General features: G+C 39.5%; 2 protein-coding genes across 2 annotated transcripts; both read right to left on the reverse strand.

Annotated features, from left to right (window-relative positions):
* Positions 1 to 9712: 9712 nt before the first annotated feature.
* LOC136609943 (protocadherin gamma-B1-like) lies at positions 9713 to 12130 on the reverse strand. Its single transcript, XM_066589222.1, has one exon. It carries the CDS (start codon positions 12128 to 12130, stop codon positions 9713 to 9715), a length of 2418 nt encoding a protein of 805 aa, XP_066445319.1.
* A 7288-nt stretch (positions 12131 to 19418) lies between these two features.
* LOC136609944 (protocadherin gamma-B7-like) lies at positions 19419 to 21845 on the reverse strand. Its single transcript, XM_066589223.1, has one exon. The coding sequence runs from the start codon at positions 21843 to 21845 to the stop codon at positions 19419 to 19421; it is 2427 nt and encodes an 808-aa protein (XP_066445320.1).
* Positions 21846 to 23742: the final 1897 nt, after the last annotated feature.

Below are 23742 nucleotides of genomic sequence, written 5' to 3' on the forward strand. Positions count from 1 at the left end.
CCTCCTCACCCACTGAAAGGTCTTGAGACAGTTGCCGGAAGTCCCCAGCCTCATCCGCCGGACCCCGGGAACTTTCCAATGGTTGGGCATCAGTCACGATAAACTCCTCTGGTGGGAGAGGAACCACTGCTGCCCAATCTGAGCAGGGGCCCGAGAACAGTTCCTGGGAGTCTGCCCGCTCCTCAGAATGTGTCATTGTAATGGAGTGAGGAGGCTGGGAGGAAGGAGGAGCAGCAGCCAGAGGATTCTGAGTTGCAGCAGTGGACGGCGCAGAACTGTGGGTGGACGATAGATTGCTGGATGCACTTTCTGCCATCCACGACAGGACCTGCTCACACTGCTCATTTTCTAATAAAGGTCTACCGCGTGGACCCATTAATTGTGCGATGAATGTGGGGACGCCAGAAACGTGCCTCTCTCCTAATCCCGCAGCAGTCGGCTGCGATACACCTGGATCAGGAGCTCGGCCTGTGCCCACACCCTGACTTGGGCCTCCGCGTCCTCGGCCGCGTCCACGTCCTCTAGGCCTACCCCTACCCCTCAGCATGCTGTATTACCAGTAATGCAGAAACAGAACGCTGTAATTAAATGTGCCGCTTATTGGCCTGTGGTTGGAGGCTGACTTCGCTTACGGAACGCCAGGAAATAATTTTGCGCAAGCCTGCTGTAACACTTAGCTGGCTGCGTATGAATTTGGAGAACTACTACACCCAGCAGAGACCCAGAACACTGAGGACAGTCACAGGCAGCCCAAATAGATTTTTTTTCCCCAAATGTTTTTGCAAAGGCCCACTGCCTATATTCAATCAATATGTCTTCTGTCCCTGCCTAAGTGCTTCTGTCCCTGGAGTATGTCAAAGAACTGCAGAGTGTTGCACTGTGGACTGCAATACAGTGGTGATTTAACAGCCCAGACAGAGCCAGGAAATAATTTTGCGCCAGCCTGCTGTAACACTTAGCTGGCTGCGTATGAATTTGGAGAACTACTACACCCAGCAGAGACCCAGAACACTGAGGACACTCACAGGCAGCCCAAATAGATTTTTTTCCCCAAATGTTTTTGCAAAGGCCCACTGCCTATATTCAATCAATATGTCTTCTGTCCCTGCCTAAGCGCTTCTGTCCCTGGAGTATGTCAAAGAACTGCAGAGTGTTGCACTGTGGACTGCAATACAGCAGTGATTTAACAGCCCAGACAGAGCCAGGAAATAATTTTGCGCAAGCCTGCTGTAACACTTAGCTGGCTGCGTATGAATTTGGAGAACTACTACACCCAGCTGAAACCCAGAACACTGAGGACACTCACAGGCAGCCCAAATAGATTTTTTTCCCAAAATGTTTTTGCAAAGGCCCACTGCCTATATTCAATCAATATGTCTTCTGTCCCTGCCTAAGCGCTTCTGGCCCTGGAGTATTACTGCAGGGCGCAATGCTCTGCACGGCCGATATACCAAAAAAAAAAAAGTGCAACACTGCAAAAAGCAGCCTCCACAGTACTGCACACGGTTAGATGTGGCCCTAAGAAGGACCGTTGGGGTTCTTGAAGCCTAAAATACTCCTAACACTCTCCCTATAGCAGCTCCACCAAGATAGCACTTTCCCTCCTCTATGTCAGAACGCATCTGTGGCGAGCCGCGGGAGGGGCCGATTTTTATACTCGGGGGACACCTGATCTCGCCAGCCACTCACTGCAGGGGGGTGGTATAGGGCTTGAACGTCGCAGGGGGAAGTTGTAATGCCTTCCCTGTCTTTCTATTGGCCAGAAAAGCGCGCTAACGTCTCAGAGATGAAAGTGAAAGTTACCCGAACATCGCGTGGTACTCGTTACGAGTAACGAGCATCTCGAACACGCTAATACTCGAACGAGTATCAAGCTCGGACGAGTACGTTCGCTCATCTCTAATGATTTTGGCTGAGCCTGACATTATATGGACATCAGTAATTATACCAACAAATGTAGCAAAATCTTGCTGTAACAAGTTACCTTACCATTGTAAAGATAATAAAAAGGCAATAATAAATTTGACTGATTATCTGCTCATGTAAATTGACTTTTATGTTATATATCCTCGTAGAGTTCTTGAAATAAATAAATCATCTCAGGCTTTTATGTTGCCACTCAGAAAATACAAACAGATTTTAAAAATTGAATATGTGTCTCCATCTGGTTTTAATTAATAAAAGAAAAATGGTGAAATAGTCCCTTTAAATCCAGCCCATATTTGTTAGAGTTTATGTACACTCAAATTCCACATATTAATAAGTAGCAGATATACCCAGCTTCGCCTGAGTTAATTTGATACAGGTGTTTAGAGGAACTGAGGAATAAAATATGTATACACATAGAAAAGTGCTAGATTCTCCTCAGGCTGCATGTACCGATGTCCCTCTGCAGAATGTGCCACCATCCCACTCTCCTCACTTAGGAACTAAAGAATACTCATGCCTAATTTAATGCTTGTAAGACACTGGGTAGTTACATTACATGGGGGTGCACTTATTTTCAATTAGCATTGAATAATAAAGTTGTGACCCCTTTAGTATTCCTATTTAGGACCTAAAGAATGCTCCTGTCAAATTTCACGCTTGTATGGCACTGGGATGTTACATTACATAAGGGTGCACTTATGTTTGCAATTGGTATTGAATAATCAAGCTGTAACCCCTTTACTTTTTGTATTTAGGATCTAAAGAATGCTCATGCCAAATTTCAGGCTTCTACGACACCGGGAAGTAACATTACATAGAGGTGCAGTTTCCTTTGCAATTTGCATTGAATAATTGAGTTGTGCCCCTTTTACTTTTCATATCTAGGAACTAAACAATGCTTGTGCCAAATTTCACAATTGCACAACACCTGGAAGTTACATTACACAGGGGTGCACTTATTTTTACAATTAGCATTGAATAATCAAGTTATGAGCCTCTTCTTTTGTTAACAGGGACATAAAGAATGCTTGTGCCAAATTTCATGCTTGTACAACACCAGGAAGTGACATTATATAGGGGTGCACTTACTTTTGCAATCAGCATTGAATAATCGAGTTGTGACCCCTTTACTTTTCCTATTTAGGAGCTAACTGTTTGTATTTAGGACCTAAAGAATGCTCATGCCAAATTTCATGCTTCTACAACACCAAGGAGTTTTATTGCATATGGGTGCACTTATTTTTGCAATTAGCATTGAATAATTGAGTTGCGTCCTATTAACTTTTCGTAGTTAGTACCTAAAGGATGCTCATGCCAAATTTTACACTTGTACAACACCGGTAGTTACATTACATAAGGGGGCACTTACTTTTGCAATTACCATTGAATAATAATTTGTGACCCATTTACGTTACTTATTTAGGACCTAAACAATGCTGATGCCAAAGTTCATGCTTGTATGACACTGGGAAATTACATTACATAACGGGTGCACTTATTTTTACAATTAGCATTAAATAATTCAGTTGTGACCCATTAACTTTTCGTAGTTAGTACCTAAAGGATGTTCATGCCAAATTTCACACTTGTACAACACTGGAAGTTACATTACATAAGGTGGCACTTACTTTTGCAATGACCATTGAATAATCATTTTATGACCCATTTACCTTACTTATTTAGGACCTAAACAATGCTAGTGCCAAAGTTCACGCTTGTATAATACTGGGAAGTTACATTACATAACGGGTGCAGTTACTTTTGTAATTAGCATTGAATAATCAGGTTGTGACCCTGTTACTTTTGCTAATTAGGGCCTAAAGAATGCTTCTGCCAAATTTCACAATTGTATGACACCGGGAAGTTACATTACATAGGGGTACACTTATTTTTACAATTAGCATTGAATAATTGAATTGCGACCCCTTTACTTTTTGTATTTAGGACCTAAAAAATGCTCATGCCATATTTCACGCTTGCACGACACTGGGAAGTTACATTACATGGGGATGCACCTAATTTTGCAATTAGCATTGAATAATCGAGTTGTAACCCCTTTACTTTTCCTATTTAGGACCTTACTTTTCCTATTTAGGACTTAAAGAACGCTTATGCCAAATTTCACGCTTGTATGACATCGGGAAGTTACATTACATAAGGGTGTACTTATTTTGCAATTAGCATTGAATAATCGAGTTGCAACCTCTATATATTTCTCATTTAGGGCCTTAATAATGCTCTTGCCAAATTTCACGCTTGTACGACACTGAGAAGTTACATTACACAGGGGTGCACTTACTTTTGCAATTAGCATTAAATAATCGAGTTGTGATTCCTTAACTTTTTTCTTATTTAGGACCTTAAGTTTCCTATTTAGGACCTAAAGAATGCTCATGCCAAATTTCACGCTTGTATGACACCGGGAAGTAACATTACATAAGGGTGCACTTTCTTTTGCAATTAGCATTGAATAATCGAGTTGTGATCTCTTTATTTTTCTTATTTAGGGCCTTACATTTCCTATTTAGGACCTAAAGAATGCTTGTGCCAAATTTCCCACTTGTATGACACCGGAAAGTTACATTACACATGGGTGCACGTACTTTTGCAATTAGCATTGAATAATCGAGTTGTGACCCCTTATCTTTTTTCTTATTTAGCATCTTACATTTCCTATTTAGGACCTAAAGAATTCTTGTGCCAAATTTCACGCTTGTACGACAACGGGAAGTTACATTACATAGGGGTGCACTTTCTTTTGCAATTAGCATTGAATAATCGAGTTGTGATCTCTTTATTTTTCTTATTTAGGGCCTTACATTTCCTATTTAGGACCTAAAGAATGCTTGTGCCAAATTTCACACTTGTATGACACCGGAAAGTTACATTACACATGGGTGCACGTACTTTTGCAATTAGCATTGAATAATCGAGTTGTGACCCCTTATCTTTTTTCTTATTTAGCATCTTACATTTCCTATTTAGGACCTAAAGAATTCTTGTGCCAAATTTCACGCTTGTACGACAACGGGAAGTTACATTACATAGGGGTGCACTTTCTTTTGCAATTAGCATTGAATAATCGAGTTGTGATCTCTTTATTTTTCTTTTTTAGGGCCTTACATTTCCTATTTAGGACCTAAAGAATGCTTGTGCCAAATTTCCCACTTGTATGACACCGGAAAGTTACATTACACATGGGTGCACGTACTTTTGCAATTAGCATTGAATAATCGAGTTGTGACCCCTTATCTTTTTTCTTATTTAGCATCTTACATTTCCTATTTAGGACCTAAAGAATTCTTGTGCCAAATTTCACGCTTGTACGACAACGGGAAGTTACATTACATAGGGGTGCACTTTCTTTTGCAATTAGCATTGAATAATCGAGTTGTGATCTCTTTATTTTTCTTATTTAGGGCCTTACGTTTCCTATTTAGGACCTAAAGAATGCTTGTGCCAAATTTCCCACTTGTATGACACCAGGAAGTTACATTACACATGGGTGCACTTACTTTTGCAAATAGCCTTGAATAATCGAGTTGTGCCCCTTTTACTTTTCTTATTTAGGACCTTACGTTTCCTATTTAGGACCTAAAGAATGCTTGTGCTAAATTTCACACTTGAATGACACCGGGAAGTTACATTACATAGGGGTGCACTTACTTTTGCAATTAGCATTGAGCAAAGGAGTTGCAACCCCTTAACTTTTCTTATTTAGCACCTAAAGAATGCTTATGCCAAATTTACGCTTGTACGACACCAGGAAGTTACATTACATAGGGGGGCGCTTACCTTTGCAATTAGCATTGAATAATAGAGTTGTGACCCCTTTAGGGCTCCCACCCACTGGCGTTTTTTCTCCACTGCACTGCGAGAGTAAGTAAAAAGTCTCGCAGAGAAATGCGAGAAAAACGCTGGGAGATCGCTGCGACATCACCAGTCTTTTCAATGGGGCCAGCGGCAGCAGCGCTAGCCCCATTGAAAAGATATGGAGAATGCCGCAGACTTCTGCCACAGCTGTGACAGCTGTCACAGCTGTGGCAGAAGTCCGAGGCATGCTATCCCATTGCTTTCAATGGGATCGGCACTGCTGCCGATCCCATTGAAAGCAGTGGTTTCTGACAAGCCCTGCAGAATTATTATCAGAGAAAGGTTTGAAATATAAGCCCTTTGCCGATAATCATCAAAAAGTGGTTAAAAATCCCCGCCTCCTGAAAGGGCTGTGCGGATTGGCTGAGGGCTCAGCCAATAGCAGCTAGTGCTTAGCTATTGGCTGAGCGCTCAGCCAATAGCAGCTAGTGCTTAGCTATTGGCTGAGCGCTCAGCCAATGGCAGATAGCTCTTAGCTATTCATTCATGCAATTAGCATTGAATAATTGAGTTGACCCTTTTACTTTTCTTATTTAAGATCTTACGTTTCCTATTTAGGACCTAAAGAATGCTTGTGCCAAATTTCGTATGACATTTTGTATGACACCGGAAAGTTACATTACATAAGGGTGCACTTACCTTTGCAATAAGCATTGAATAATCGAGTTGTGACCTCTTTATTTTTCTTATTTAGGGCCTAAAGAATGCACTTGCCAAATTTTATGCTTGTAAGACACTAGGTAGTTACATTATATAGGAGCGTACTTACTTTTGCAATTAGCATTGAATAATCAAGTTGTGACCCCTTTAGTTTTCGTATTTAGGACCTAAAGAATGCTTGAGCCAAATTTCTCGCTTGTATGACACCGGGAAGTTAGAGAATAGAGATGAGCGAGCATGCTCATCCAAGATTGATGCTCGTTACTGGAGCCGAGCACCCCGCGGTGCTAGAGTGCTCAAAAAAATGTCACCCTCTCCTCCCCACATGTTTTTAATGGAGCTGTGGCTGATGTCGGCGACTCCATTAAAAACAATGTTCTGTCGGAACCAATGAATTGTTTTTCATGGAAGGGCTTTAAACATGAGCCCTTCCTTGAAAAACGACCATTTTAGTGTAAAAGAATAAATAAATAAAAAAATAAACTTATCTCCCCGCCGCTGCTGTGTCCTCCACGGGGATGAAGAACACATCTGCCGCATGTGGAAGATGTTTCCTTCAACCCCACTAGTAAAAAGAATTCCCTGATGCTACGTCTGCCATATCTATGACAGATGCAGCAGGGGAATTCTTCGATTCCCTACTGCAACTGTCACACATGTCACTTGCGGTAGAGGATCCTGCTGCCCGCACCGGTAATTGTTTTTCAGGGAAGGGCTTTAAACATAAGCCCTTCCCTGAAAAACAATAATTTTACTGTAAAAAAAATCCCAAAAAACGTACTTGTCCGCTGCTGCCATGTCCCTGCAGGGAGGAAGAACACATCTGCTGCATGTGGCAGATGTTTCCTTCATCCCCGCGAGGAAAAAGAATTCCCTACTGCACCTGCCACATCTGTGACAGATGCAACAAAGGAATTCTTCATCCCTGCGGGGAATAAAGAATCCCCTACCACAGCTGTCACAGATGACAGCTGCGGTAGGGAATCCTGCTGCCAGCATCCTGAAATTGTTTTTCAGGGAAGGGCTTCAAATATAAGCCAGTCCCTGAAAAACAAGAAGAAATGGTGAATAAAATTTTAAAAAAGAATACTCACCATTCTTCAGCTGCCGGGGCACAGCCGCGTCCAGCCGGCTCTTCTCCCTGCACTGCTCTCAGTAGTATTTAGCAGGCGGGGATTTAAAATCAGGTGTGACAGCTGCGGTAGGGAATTGAAGAATTCCTCTACTGCTTCTGTCACAGATGTGGCAGGTGCAGTAGCAGGGAATTCTTTTTACTAGCAAGGATAAAGGAAACATCTGCCACATGCAACAGATGTGTTCTTCATTCCCGCGGAGGACATGGGCACAGCAGAGAGGCAAGTTTATTTATTTATTTTTTTACACTAAAATTATTGTTTTTCAGGGAATGGCTTATGCATGAAGCCCTTCCCTGAAAAACAATTCAGGGGTGTCGGCAGACCATTGTTTTCAAAAGAGCCCCCGGTAGCAACCGTGGCTCCAATGAAAACAATGCAGAGCATGGGTCACCTTGAAAAATGCTCGAGTCTCGCATCAACTTCAATGGGGTTCGTTATTCGAAACGTGCTCTCGAGCATTACAAAAAGCTCGGCTCAAGTAATGAGGACCCAAGTATTTTGGTGCTCACTCATCTCTGTTAGAGAATTAGATTAGGTACTTTACACAGGGGTCCCAATACTTTTGCACTTAGCATTGAATATGTGAGTTGAGACCAAGTTGAGACCAATTAACTTTTCTTATTTAGGACCTAAAGAATAGTCGTGCCAAATTTCATGTTTGCACGACACCAGAAAGTTAAAGAATTAGATTAGGTACATTACATAGGAGTGCCAATACTTTTGCAATTAGCATTGAAAAATTCGAGTTGTGACCCCTTTACTTTTCCTATTTAGGACCTAAAGAATGGCCGTGCCAAATTTCATGTTTGCATGACATTGGAAAGTTAGAGAATTAGTGGTGAATCAGTCAGTCAATGAGTCAGTGAGTGAGGGCTTTCATATTTATATATATAGATGTTTCTATCTCCTGATATTCCAGGACTAACGTTAGAATAGTGCTATCTAGTGTTTTAATTTGGTGTCCACCTCAGTAATTGTTTGGACTGCTTAGTCTTGCTTTTCTCTCTGATTCATTTCATTAAAGCAAGCCTGAGTAAGTGTGTCTGCCTTGAAAATTTACTGAGGAGCGCTAGACAAAAAAAAGGCTGCTCAATGGAAGAAGGGGGTGGCGCTATTCTAGTATTAGCCTTAGAATATCTGAGAAAAAACTTTTTTTAATAAGTGTAAATACAAAATGTTCATAATTGAACATTGGGCTTGATTTAGCTACAAACACATTTTTTCGTTTGATAAAATCATTAAATTGTTATTGTCTGAGCAGTAAAATATCAACACTGGAAGAACATTGCTGGAAGCTTCTCTAACATATATTCAAAGCCAATTTTAACACCTATTGCATTTCTCTACACTAGAATTATATAAGCTGCCCTTCTTTATATTTTCTGAATCATAATTTTATTCATATTGAAATCTGGTTCCTTTTTAATGATATCCTGATCTATCGGCTGATCTATTCACAACTTTTGTTATATACAGTATGCAAATTAAATATTAGGAGTATATAGATTTGATAAAGTTTACATATAAAATAATGAAAAACACTCCTGCAGTGTAGTTATATATTAAAGTGCAATGTATTCAGTTATTATGTATCTAACCTAAAAAGTCCTTTTAAAAATGTATATTTTCTACTATAACTAGGTGTTCTCATCCCGGACGGGGGTAGTTGGGGTTACAGAAGCATCTGAGTATTACAGGGCTATGCTGGTTTGTGGAAGTTAATGAGAGTTTAGCAAACAGCATAGTGCATGGAGGTGTGCTATTTCTATAATGCAAGAGTTATGAAAATAGCATAGTTCACTGTGTTACACTGTCTGCATAACTCCTACTGACTTCTACGGTGTTACGGAATTAGCATAGCAAAGCACACTTGGCCATTTTCACATGTTTCTTTAATCTTAACCATGCACAGATCTGCTAAGGAGCTTAGTGCAGGTTCCACAGGTGTGACACACACTTACCTGATTTTTATGGCATATGCTATGAGGGCCTTAGGTAGGAATATAATTTTAATGCTTGAAGGCAAATATTTTTTGCAGTCACATAAATACTTATGATTTATACAAAACTGAAATTATTAACAATAAGCTGCAGGTTGATTAACTATTACTACTTCATACCTGTGCAATATTGCTGGTACCCAGATCATTGTTGGAGAATTCATTAACAACTGCAGTGTCTATGAGATTCTCTGTAGGGACGTTCTGCACCGGTTTCAGGTAAGCAATTTCATTCTGCTTTGAGTCCATAGTCACACACACATCATATGAGAATGGGAAAGGTAAACTTGTATCACTGATCTCAGAAGGACATCCCAAGGTGAACTGAGGATAGACATTTCTGCTATATGCTCCATAGGTTGTTGGAGTGTTAGATTTCCTGCATTTTAAAACTATGGTAATCAACACTGTTGCTACAAAAAGAATTGAAATAAAACCTATGGATACAACCAGATAGAATGTTACATTGGAAGAAGTATGTAACACATTGGGTTGTCGCTTTATCTCTGGAACAATCTCTTGAAAGTTTTCAGCCACAACTAAATGAACTGAAACGGTACATGACAAAGATGGGACTCCATTATCCTTCACCAGAACCACAATCTTTTGTCTTAAGGTATCTTTGTCTGGAAGATCTCTTCCAATCCTGATCTCACCAGTATATAGACCAATGGTGAATATTGTTGGATCAGGAGCTTGTATTAAGTGATAGGAGAGCCAGGCGTTGTGTCCAGAGTCAGCGTCCACTGCAATCACTTTGGTGACTAGATAACCTTTCTCAGCAGAGTGAGGAATAAACTCAAATAATGCCGATCCCTCAGTGTCTGGTGATGGGTAGAGGATCTTAGGGGCATTATCATTCTTATCAATGATACATATCCTCACTGTGACATTACTGCTTAGAGGAGGAGATCCACTGTCTTTAGCCATCACCTGGAACTGAAATTCCCGCAACTGTTCATAGTCAAATGATCTCTGGGCATAGAGAACTCCAGTCATTGAGTTGATGGAAACATAAGATGACACTGGAATCTCTTCAACATTGCTGTTTAGAATGCCATAGCTAATTTTCCCATTTTCATCCCAATCACTGTCTGAGGCATGGACAGTGTATATTGATGTACCTGGTTGATTATTTTCTCCAATGTACAGAATGTAGTTCATCTTCTCAAAAACCGGAGCATTGTCATTCACATCTGAGATGTTGAGGTGAAAGGTTTTGTTGGTAGACAGTGGAGTAGAGCCGCTATCCATACACTGTATTGTCACATTGTAGGAGGGATTTCTTTCTCGGTCCATGGTACCTGCAGTTACTAGTTTATAATAACTACTAGAGGATGGAATTAGCTGAAAAGCCAAAGTGTCTGAGATATGACAAACAACTTCACTATTCATCCCAGAGTCCAAGTCCCGGACATTCAGTAATGCTATAACAGTTCCTGCTGAAGAATCTTCTGGAATTGATGGTGAGATAGATTTCATCGTTATTTCTGGAGCGTTGTCATTGACATCAATTACTTGTACTGAAACCTTGCAATGTGTCACATGACCTCCCCCATCTTTGGCCTCTACAGTCATTTCATAGGTATCTGACATTTCATAGTCCAAATTTCCTGATACTTTGATGTCTCCATTTAGTGAGTCTATAGTAAATAATTGGAGTTCATTATCAGAAATATGGCTAAAAGAATATGTTATTTGAGCATTAGAGCCTTCATCCTCATCAGTTGCATTTAATGGAATTACAAGAGATCCAATAGCTGCATTTTCCTGTAATCTTATGTGATATGTATCTTGACTAAACATAGGAAAGTTATCATTAACATCTTGAACAATGATCTTCACTGTAGCAGTGCTTGATTTCTGTGGGTTACCTCCATCCAAAGCTGTTAATATTAACTCATAGAAGCTTTGTTTCTCTCTGTCCAGGGATTTTTCTAGTATAATTTCTGGGTATTTAATTCCATCTGTTGTAGTTTTTTCTCCAAGGCCAAAATTTGCATTTCCACTCAATGTATAACTTTGTACAGAGTTGGTGCCTAAATCTGGATCTTGCGCATTTCCTAAAGCAAAGCGGGCACCAGGTAATGTAAGTTCACTAATCTCTAAACCAAAATGCTTCTTTGAAAATATCGGTGCATTATCATTCACATCCTGGATTTCAATGGTGATTGTGTAAAAATTCAAAGGATTTTCAATGACAGCTTCTAGGTTTATAAAGCAGATTGATTTAATCCCACATAATGTTTCTCTGTCAAGCCTCTCTGATACCAATAAGTCTCCATTTTCCAAATTAACACTGAAATATTGTCTATTTGTCTGAGAAATAAGTTGGAATTTTCTATCTGCTAGTTCCTTTACATTTAGTCCAAGATCCTTTGCCACATTCCCAATTACAGATCCCTGCTTCATTTCTTCAAGTACTGTATATTGTAGTTGGCCATAGGCATCATTAACAAAGAAGAAAATAAGGCAAAATACCTGATAGATCTGTTCCCACTGTTGTCCTCTGTGTCTTGCTGTATTAATCATTCTCAGAAAATTGTGATATAAAAGTTCTCTTTACTGTAATCCACAAGGAGAAAATAATTCTTAATGATGAAAATCCTTTGTAAAGCTATTTCTTGGAGTGCAGACTATAATGTGTTCTCTGAGAGTATTGCTGTGCTTCCCTATATCCTATAATGTGAGACTACAGTCACAGTTACTAGATTTTCATTCTAGCTTGAATTATTTTTTTACGCAGTCTCATACTGCCACTTAGAGTTCAAATGTAAGAACTGCAGTTGCTCTGCAATAAGTCCTGTAGAATTAAATCTGTTTATAAATTAGATTTTACTTTATTTTTGCTTTTCTACTTTAACATATTTAAGTGACATTAAATGGTATTTGTAATATTAAGAGAACATGTATGTAAATGCAATAGAGTATTATTGTTTGATCAAAATGAGACTGCTATGCTATGAGTGAAAATTAACATAGATAGTGGATTCATTATTCCAATTTTGATTTTAGAATATATAACATACAATATTATTATTATATTGAATATGATATAAACTGTTTACAAAGTATGTTTTTTCATGGTTTTATCCACTTTGTTTTCAGAATTTTCTGTGGCATTTTCAATTGTAATCTAAACCTTTTACGAAATAACATGAATTAAAAGATAACATAATATGTATCTGTACATGATTTGGGCTGAACCTGACATTATATGGACACCAGTAACTATACCTACAAATGTAGCACGATGAATTTTTGGGAAGGGCTTAAAAATATAAGCCCTTCCCGGAAATTCATCCAGAAATGTGTAAAAACAAAAAATATATATATACTCACCTGTTCCGGCAGACGGAGTTCAGCCGCGGCCGGCGGGCAGTTCTCCTAAACTGCTCTGAGTAGTATTCAGCAGCCAGGAATTTAAAATCCCCGCCTGCTGAATGAGCTGCCTCTCATTGCTCACAGCCTGACCAATCAGAGGCAGCTCTCACTTACCCATTCATGAATTCATGAATGGGTGAGTGAGTGCTGCCTCTGATTGGCTCAGCGCAGGGACCAATCAGGGGCAGCTCTCAGCTGTCATAACTTTTTTGATGCAGCAGAAAACATAACTCATTGGAAAAGGCAACCCTTTGCCAATCAGGGGTGGTCCAACACCTATACTGCCATGACATTTGAAGCCTTTTCTTCCTATGCACCTTTGTTAGCAGAGGTTCAGTAACCATTTGGAGCCCCATACACAGCAGCATTCACTGAGCTGTCATTTGAGACACACATCTGGTAGCCTTCTGGTTTATTTTCATGGTGGGCTGCTCCACTGTAGCGTATCGGTTAGCCATCGCACACCTGCATAGCCAAGATTCACCTCTCACATCAGTGGCATGTGGTGCTCTGCAGTTTCCATGTTGGTTATTCCCAATGGTGCCTTTTGTCCACTCACAATACACTTTCACCACAGCAGCATGTATGAGAAATACTACGACCCTTGACCCAAAAGCCAGTAATCATCCCTTTTTGCAACACTGATAAATCACCCCTTTTACTCATGACAAGTGATATGTAAGCAGACATCCTATCACATACCTTATATATCCACCAAGCCAGCCCATGACACGTCATGGGCTGGCTTGGCTACATGCTGCCAAAGTCAAAAATAGAAGATGGTCATAATAATGTGACTTAACTGTGTAATGCTTAACTATTTAATATTTATAGTGACTTATGTTTGTTTGACTATGTTCGTAAGTGAATTAATCATTGTTCGCATGTGTAGGTTGCCGCTTTTAATTGTAGAGCAACAATCCAGGAACCATATTATAAGTAAGAGCCTGTAAAAATGAGTAAAAGTGTTCCTGCATATATTTTTATCTTGTGTTTTTAATTGGTTCTAAATAGAGATGAGCGAACCTACTCGGCCACGCCCCTTTTTCGCCCGAGCGCCGCGATTTTTGAGTACTTCCGTACTCGGGCGAAAAGATTCAGGGGGCGCCGTGGGTGAGTGGGGGGTTGCAGCGGGGAGTGGGGGGGAGAGGGAGAGAGAGAGGGCTCCCCCCTGTTCCCCGCTGCTACCCCCCGCTCCGCCACGCCTCCCCCCGCCTCCCGGCGCCCCCCGAATCTTTTCACCCGAGTACGGAAGTACTCGAAAATCGCGGTGCTCGATCGAGTAATTACTCGAAACGAGTATATTCGCTCATCTCTAGTTCTAAATAAAAGTTAAGTTTTATATGTATACATTTGGAGTGCTGGAGGAATCACTTTTTGCACTGGAATTTGTATCAGCAGCAGTGTTTTTCCTTCTTTGCACCGCTACTTCTGAGGATTTTGGGATTAAGTCCAGTGTGGGTGAGCCGGTTTTCGATGAATCATCTAATTATCCCCAGAGAGCTGGATTATAAGAAGAAAATACCTCCATTATTAGACTGGAAGCTCCTCCTCCCACTTTCTGCATAGTGACTACTGCTCATGAACACTGCAGTCTGCCAATGAATTATATTCTAACTTAGTTTTTCTGTATTGCAGTGATTGCAATGAGGCAAATCTCAACTGCCATTGTCATAGCATTTGAGGCAAGATGGCTGTCCCACATCCATGTGAATAGAATTGAAAAAATGAAACAAGAAAATAAATAAAGATTATAATTAGAGATGAGTAGTACCTTATGCAAGTACCTGCCCGCTCGTCTCAAAAGATTTGGGTGCCGGCGGGGGAGAACGGTGAGTTGCGGGAGTGAGCAGGGGGAAGCGGAGGGGGAGAGTGAGAGAGAGATCTCCCACCCGTTCCTCCCCGCTCATCCCCACCACTCCCCGCCCCCCGCCGGCACCCAAATCTTTTGAGACAAGTGGGCAGGTACTTGCATAAGGCACTACTTGCTCGAGTAGTTTGCCTTAGCGAGTGTGCTCGCTCATCTCTAATTATAATACAGTTATGGACACAGTTCAGGTTCACGTTTCTCTCCCTGAGCACTAGCAAATGCATGTCACAGGGCAGGCATACAATATACTCTCTTATAAGTCAAAGAGTTATTTCCTAATTTAGTTTTCTCATAGTTTGCTATGAAACAAATCTCAGATGTTGCTGTTGGAGCAGAAACCGGCAAGACAGCTACCTCCATAATCACATACAGAAATAGAAGTAAAAAATATATACAATCACAGCCAAGGGAGTATAGCAAACTAGATAATATATTAACATACATCTTTATTAGTTGTATAGTGTGCTGATAAGTATGTTTGTTTAAAAAAAAGAGTGAAAGTATTATATGAGTGATAGAATGGGTTTCAGTGCACACAGGGACTTGAAAAGAGCACCTATGTGCACTGAAACACATTGTATAAACTCTTTAGGGAATAAACATTTCTGTTATCAGCACCTTCCACCTTTTGGACCCTATTGATACCTGCTGAGCTCTGTGGGCATTAGGAAGAGGTTTTTCCTGCAGTTTAACCCCTTCCTCGAAGTTCGTTTACTTCCTTAGAGCGTGGTTGCCATTTTTCTTTTCTCAAACTCTATTTTTAGTAAGTCACCAATTACACCACTTTTGAAACATCCCCAGACCGTAATGGAACGTCTTTCATGTTTGACTGTGGGCTGCAGGAAACATGCCCTCACCTGTCACATGGCAAACAACCTTTTGCCACTTGGACCCAAACATCTTCAACCCAAACTTTGATTTGCCTGTGAATTTAACCTTCTTCCACTGATTAGTAATCAGCTCCTTTTTAGCCCACAATAGCATCTTCTTTTTATTAATGGGTCTAGATAATGGTTCTCTGGCTGCAACATGTCTCTTCCAACTACTGGCTAGAAGGCAGCATTTAATTGTCTTAATTTGCACACTTTTACTCCTTTTCTTTTTCAGAGCAGCACAAATTTTATGAGCTGTTTTGAATCTGTCCTATTTGGCAAACACTCTGATGAATTTGACCTCCTGTTTTGTGGTCACTTGAGATTGTCCAAGTTGTGGTCAATCACATACACTCTTGTTTTCATGTGTATGGACTGAAATTAGACTACATTCCACCAAGAGAAACCTTCCCCAGGCAAGCAATTTCACACCAACTATGCCCTTCATTTCTCAAAGTGATTATGGTGGTTTGTTTTTTGATTGGTAACTCTGATACGGAAAGGGACAAAGTGATCTTGCGTCAAGAAAAATTGCCAAATTCAAATCAAAATCAACAACGAGGCCATAGACTGCATGCAAGACTTTATATTCCTTGGTTTGAAAATTGACCAGGATGTAAAATGTAAGCTACAGATAAAATGTAGAATAGCCTTAGGTCAAAGCATAATGCGAACAAAATCTGGAAAAATAGGGATATCGGCATAGCAACTAAACGCAGGATAACGCAACCATTATTTTCCCCATGGACATGTATAGATGCAAAAGCTGGAGTGTGAAAAAGCTGATAGTAGGAGGATTGATGTGTTTGAGTGTGGTGCTGACGAAAGCTGCTGCATATACCCTGGACAGCAAGAAGAACAGAGAAATCCTGAATTGTATAAGAACCAATATATATCACTGGAGGGCAAGATGACCAGACTGAGACTCACGGATTTTGGCCATATAATGTGAGCAGAATTGCTAGAAAAATCTATAATCCTAGGACAGATCAGTGGCACTAAAAGACCTGGCCACCAAAGAACATAATGTGTTGAACCTGTCAGAGCTGATGCTGGCATGGTTATCAAACAACTGAAAGAAGCAGTGCAAAAACAAAAAACATGGAGGGAGCTCGGCTTTAGGGTCATCAATGGTCGTGAACAATTAATCAGCTAACAACAACAACACAGTTTGTTTAGAATAAGAGTTACCAAATAAAAGTAAGCTAAATCAGATAATGTATTCACAGAGAATTCACAGAGGTATAGTGCAGTCTGCCCAACCAGCTTCCAAGGCAAAATTCTAGCTTGCCATGGATTATCTACACACAATGTTAAGCAATTTGCACATACAGCACACATGCAATTTATGACGATTATTTTGTATATGCTCCCTACAGACATGATTTTCCAGACATTTTCTGTTTTCCTATACACCTTCTGTTTTACCAAACACCCTATCTTATCAGCAGGTCTCACATACAAAACATTTTCAGGACAGAGCTTTGTTACTTTGAATGCATCTTTTTAGCATGGAAGAGAAATATAGAAAAGTATACAGGTATATGTCATAAACTCACAATGTATTAGAATGGGATTATTGGCAAAAGCCATTTTGATTATTTTCCTTTACATGTTTTCACAAGTCTATAGGATATCACAATTCAAGGCTATGAATTCATCTATGTTCTTTCACTGTGTACAGTGGCGATTTAGAAACCTTTGCAAAAAAGAGACTTTCTCTGTTGCCCATAGCAGACAAGTACAGCAAGCTTTAATTTCATATTCTGCTTTTGAAAAATGAAAACTAGACTGTGATTGGATGCTATGGGCAACAAAAAGTTTCTTGGTTACACAGATTTCCTAGCCCTGTTTCTACAAAAACGACAGTTTTCAGGATATTTATAAACAATAAATAAATATGATGCATGTGAGTGCTAATAGTGTTTAAAATACTGAATACAGGTTTACCCATTTCTGTGCAACACATATGTATTGTATTCATCCTTTATAGAGAAATTGACAAATCTGAGGGTGCATTGAAATTAATGAGTAGTCAAACTACTAACGACCACTTGTCTGTGAGTATGTATGTATATGTGTGTGATTCTTATGCTCCACCCCTGGTGATGTCATCGCTCTGCCCCTGGTGACATCATTGAAGGTCCCACAACATATATAAAACAGAGTCTGACCGACGGAGGAACAACACAGTTAGGGGGAGGACAAAAAGAACTAAATGAGAATACAACTAAACCGCTATTATGTCAGACACAACTCAGCAGTCCTGACAGAACACACTGACCTACCACCACCACAGAGATTGGGTGGGCTGAAGGACCTGTGGTGATGTCACTGCTGTGGGAGGAGCCAAGCTGTGTTGTCTTGTGTGGTAATCAAGGTACTGTGTGTGTGATGTGCCACCAGAAACACTGGTACTATAATTTCCTAATAATTACTAGTAGTGTATATATTGATTAACCCGACAAATTATGTTTGCAAGCTTTTGTAGCACAGAGACCCATTTATCAGGCATTTCATTTTTTAATCAGTCTGAAGAAGGGACCACGGTGCTACAGAAGCTTGCAAATATATATTTTTTCTGGTTAGCTAGTAAAAGCTCCTAGAATATACATGCCTTTTTAAGATTAAAAATATTTAGCAACACATAGTTTTTATATGGCTAACACAGTCCTGAATTGTTTTTGTTATACTTCATTACCTGTACCTTAAAATATCAATGGAACAAAAGTATAGCTTAAAGGCCCATTTACACACAACGACTATCGCTCAAGATTCGTTCAAACAAATTTTCAAATGAAAATCATTGTGTATAAATGCTACCATCGTTAGGTTTTCGGACGAATGATGATTTTTAGTTCAGCGTGGGAACCATCCTTAGGCCAGCTTGCAGATAGCAGGAACCGCATGCTGTGATTCTCTGCAGGAGTGCTGATAACATTGTTTTCAGCTGCTGTCCTGGGGAAGAACAATGCAGCTGTATGCAGATAACAGACCACCTGCTGTTATCTGCATAAAGCAAATGAAGTTTCATTTAAATGCAAATGAAGCTAACAAGCTAATAATAGGCATTAGTGCCAATTCCTAGTTATGCAAAGTGATCACTCAAACTGTCTATTGAGCAAATTTTGAGCAATCATCTTTGCATGTAAATGAAGCTTAAGCCATCTAGGTTGCTACCACCCATAATCATTCAGTTCTTGTAAAACTATCTGCCATTAGAATTACAGGCCTCAGATTAGAAACCAATCTTCTAAATCCTAGTGATAGCTGTATTACTCAGCACTTTGCACTAAAGTAAACACAATTTAAGTAGCTTTCATATGGACATATTTTGGTTTGAAATGTTCAAAAAGCATTTACTCCTGGTTTTGGCTTACAAATACTTATAAAAAACTCTAACCAAAGTACACCGATGTTGTTTATTTCATGTCCTAAGGTAGGTCTGACAAGGGCATAACATAGCCACTACAAGCAGCATTACAATCAGTATTTTGGGAACTGAGAAATTTTGGCAATAATTACAATAAGCACAGAGAGAGGGAGCAGGGAAAAGCCCGCTGGAAGCAAAATAATATACACCTCCTGGCATATGTTGTGAAGTTTTTTACGTTCACATAAATAATGGTAATTTATAAAACATGCAAAAATGATCAATGCATATAATTTATTTATTTATTCAAATATATCTGCTTCATACCTGTATAATATTGGTAGGATTCAGATCATTGCTGGAAGAATCATTCACAGCTGTAGATTCATCAGTGTCTATGAGATTCTCTGTAGGGACGTTCTGCACTGGTTTCAGATAAGCAATTTCATTCTGCTTTGAGTCCATAGTCACACACACATCATATGAGAATGGGAAAGGCAAACTTGTATCACTGATCTCAGATGGACATCCCAAGGTGAACTGAGGATAGACATTTCTGCTATATGCTCCATAGGTTGTTGGAGTGTTAGATTTCCTGCATTTCAAAACTATGGTAATCAACACTGTTGCTACAAAAAGAATTGAAATAAAACCAATGGATACAACCAGATAGAATGTTACATTGGAAGAAGTATGTAACACATTGGGTTGGCGCTTTATCTCAGGTACAATCTCCTGAAAGTTTTCAGCCACAACTAAATGAACTGAAACAGTACATGACAAAGGTGGGACTCCATTATCCTTCACCAGAACCACAATCTTTTGTCTTAAGGTATCTCTGTCTGGAAGATCTCTTCCAATCCTGATTTCACCAGTAAATAGACCAATGGTGAATATTGTTGGATCAGGAGCTTGTATTAAGTGATAGGAGAGCCAGGCGTTGTGTCCAGAGTCAGCGTCCACTGCAATCACTTTGGTGACTAAATAACCTTTCTCAGCAGAGTGAGGAATAAACTCAAATAATGCCGACCCCTCAGTGTCTGGTGATGGGTAGAGGATCTTAGGGGCATTATCATTCTTATCAATGATACATATCCTCACTGTGACATTACTGCTTAGAGGAGGAGATCCGCTGTCTTTAGCCATCACCTGGAACTGGAATTCCCGCAACTGTTCATAGTCAAATGATCTCTGGGCATAAATTACCCCAGTCATTGAGTTGATGGAAATATAAGATGACACTGGAATCTCTTCTACATTGCTGTTTAGAATGCTGTAAGTAATTTTCCCATTTTCATCAGAATCATTATCTGAAGCTCGGATAGTTTGTATTGATGTACCTGGTTGATTATTTTCTCCAATATACAGAATGTAGTTCATCTTCTCAAAAACCGGAGCATTGTCATTCACATCTGAGATGTTGAGGTGAAAGGTTTTGTTGGTAGACAATGCAGGAGATCCGCTATCCATACACTGTATTGTCACATTGTAGGAAGGATTTCTTTCTCGGTCTATGGTACCTGCAGTTACTAGTTTATAGTAACTACTGGAGGATGGAATTAGCTGAAAAGCCAAAGTGTCTGAGATATGACAAACAACTTCACTATTCATCCCAGAGTCCAAGTCACGGACATTGATTAATGCTATGATTGTCCCTGGCGGTGAATCCTCTTGAATTGATGATGCAATAGATTTCATCATTATTTTTGGGGCATTGTCATTGACATCAATGACTTGTATTGACACCTTGCAATGTGTCACATGACCTCCACCATCTTTGGCCTCTACAGTCATTTCATAGGTATCCGACTTTTCAAAATCCAAATTTTTAAATAATTTAATATCCCCATTTAATGAATCTATAGTAAATAATTGGCGTGCATTGTCAGAAATATGACTAAAAGAATAAGTTATTTGAGCATTAGAGCCTTCATCTTCATCAGTTGCATTCAAGCGAATTACAAGGGATCCAATAGCTGCATTTTCATGTAACCTTATATGATATGTATCTTGACTAAACATAGGCAGGTTGTCATTAAAATCCTGAACAATGATCTTCACTGTAGCAGTACTTGATTTCTGTGGGTTCCCTCCATCCAAAGCTGTTAATATTAACTCATAGAAGCTTTGTTTCTCTCTGTCCAGTGATTTTTCTAGTATAATTTCTGGGTATTTAATTCCATCTGCTGTAGCTTTTTCTCCAAGGCCAAAGTTTTCATTGCCACTCAGCGTATAACTTTGTACAGAGTTGGTGCCTAAATCTGGATCTTGCGCATTCCCCAAGGCAAAGCGGGCACCAGGAGAGGTCACTTCACTGATTTCTAAATCAAAATGCTTTTTTGAAAATATCGGTGCATTATCATTCACATCCTGGATTTCAATGGTGATTGTATACAAATTCAAAGGATTTTCAATCATGGCTTCTAGGTTTAGAAAGCAGTTCAGTTTAATTTCACATAATGTTTCTCTATCAATTCTGTCTGATAAAAATAAGTCCCCATTTTCCAAATTAACACTGAAATATTGTTTATTTGTCTGTGAGATAAGCTGGAATTTTCTATCAGCCAAGTTTTTTATATTTAATCCAAGATCTTTTGCCACATTCCCAATTACAGATCCCTGCTTCATTTCTTCAAGTACTGAATATTGTAACTGGCCATAGGTGTCACTGATAAAGAGGAAAATAAAGCCAAATACCTGATAGATTTGCCCCCTCTGTGTTCCTCTGTGTCTTGCTGTATCATTCATTTTCAGAAAGCTGTGATATTAAAGTTCTCTTTGGTATAAATCCACAAAAAAAAATATTTGTCCTAATTATGAAAAATCCTAAGGAAATATGCTTCTTGGAGTCCAGATTGCAATGTGTTCTCTGGAAATATAATAGTGCTTCCCTATATCCTACAGTGTGAGATTACAGTCACAGTTACTAGATTTTCTTTGTATCTTGGCTTAAAAATTTTTTAAACAGTCTTATACTGCCACTTGGAGTTCAAATGTGAGAACTGCAGTTGCTTTGGAATTGAACTAGTTTACAGTGTTATATTTGCATTTCTATGCTTTTTATCGTATTTAAATGACAGTAAAGTATATTTCCATTATTAAGAGTGTATAAATACAATAGAATAATATTTCTAGATCAAAACTAAGATTTTTACAGATTGAAAAAAGAACATATTAATAGGAAATAATATATGAATGGAGTATCTAATAAATCGTTTGTTTTTTATTTTTGTAATTACAGTATATTCATTTCATTCTTAGACATTTCTGAAGCATTTTCAGTTATAATCTGAGCCTTTTATAAAATGATATGAAGAAAAAAAAATAGTATCTGTGCAGGTCACTTATAACATTTACCTAAATATGATTGTGGCCTAGCCAGACATTATGTAGGGCTCAGCAATAGCAATGCACTGACCTTCTCCTTAAATATTTGCCTATAACTATTCTGAATCACAAAGGATTCCAAAGTTTCACCAGAAAAGACAATTTAGTTCCAAAACTTCCCCTGTTGTTTTATTCAATTTTTTTCATAAAAAATACATTTCCTTATTTCTCATGTTAACAACTATATAAAGTACCCAAATTACTGCAGTTTTCTACAGTGACTCTCAAAATAGGTTGACATGTCCTGCTTTGATGAGATCACTTTTTATTTTGTGGTTTTTCATCTCATCATGAAAGAGCTGGATTATTAAAAGAGAATACCTCTATTATAAGACCAGAGGCTCCTCTCCCCCCCCCCCCCCCCCCCGCACAGGGACTATTGGTCATGACGCAGAGAATGCCAACTGTACTCTATCTATTTCTTAACTTTATACGGGTGCTAACTATGAAGCAAGTCTTAGCCGCTGCTGTTATAGCAGATCAAGAAAGAGGATTGGCCCCACATTCATGAAAAAAACATAATAGAAATAAAAGAGTCAGAAAATAAAAACAGATTACAATAGAATTATAGAGACAATTCAGTTGATCCTCTCCCTCCTCTAACAGTAGAACCGGCATGGCACAGGGCATACTCACTGCATACTCTCTTAAAAGTCAGAGTCATTTTCCGACTTAGTTTTCCTATACCCAGAAGCTTACTATGACTGTCACTGTCCATATGGCAGCAGTCACTGGCAAGGGAAACAAAATGGCTAGCTTAAGTGATTAGCCTGGCTGCTTCGCTGGGCACACCATTCCACCACAATAGCCATGCGTTGCTTCAGTCCTTTAGTCAATAAGAGCCTTTGCTACCTTTTGAAGACAACGTTTTACTGGAGTAAGCTACGAACTATTTAGGAATGGAGAAGGAACATCTTGCAAGAAATTGCTGCAATGACACTGCGCGTGCTAACCAGAGCGTTCAGTAATGAGGAGTGTTCAGTTCAGGCGTGCTTTACCACAAACGGGGAACAATTCCAGCACATGTTTTGATGGGTTCCTGATAGAGATGAGCGAGCACCAAAATGCTCGGGTGCTCGTTACTCAAGTTGAACTTCCCGCGATGCTCGAGGGTTCGTTTCGAGTAACGAACCCCATTGAAGTCAATGGGCGACCTGAGCATTTTTGTATGGGACCTATGCTCCGCTAAGGTTTTCATTTGTGAATATCTGGGAAATTCAAAAAAATTGATGGAAACGACACAGAAACGGATAGGGCA

Source organism: Eleutherodactylus coqui, chromosome 2, assembly GCF_035609145.1.
Source record: "Eleutherodactylus coqui strain aEleCoq1 chromosome 2, aEleCoq1.hap1, whole genome shotgun sequence".
In the NCBI taxonomy this organism is placed as follows: Eukaryota; Metazoa; Chordata; class Amphibia; order Anura; family Eleutherodactylidae; genus Eleutherodactylus; species Eleutherodactylus coqui.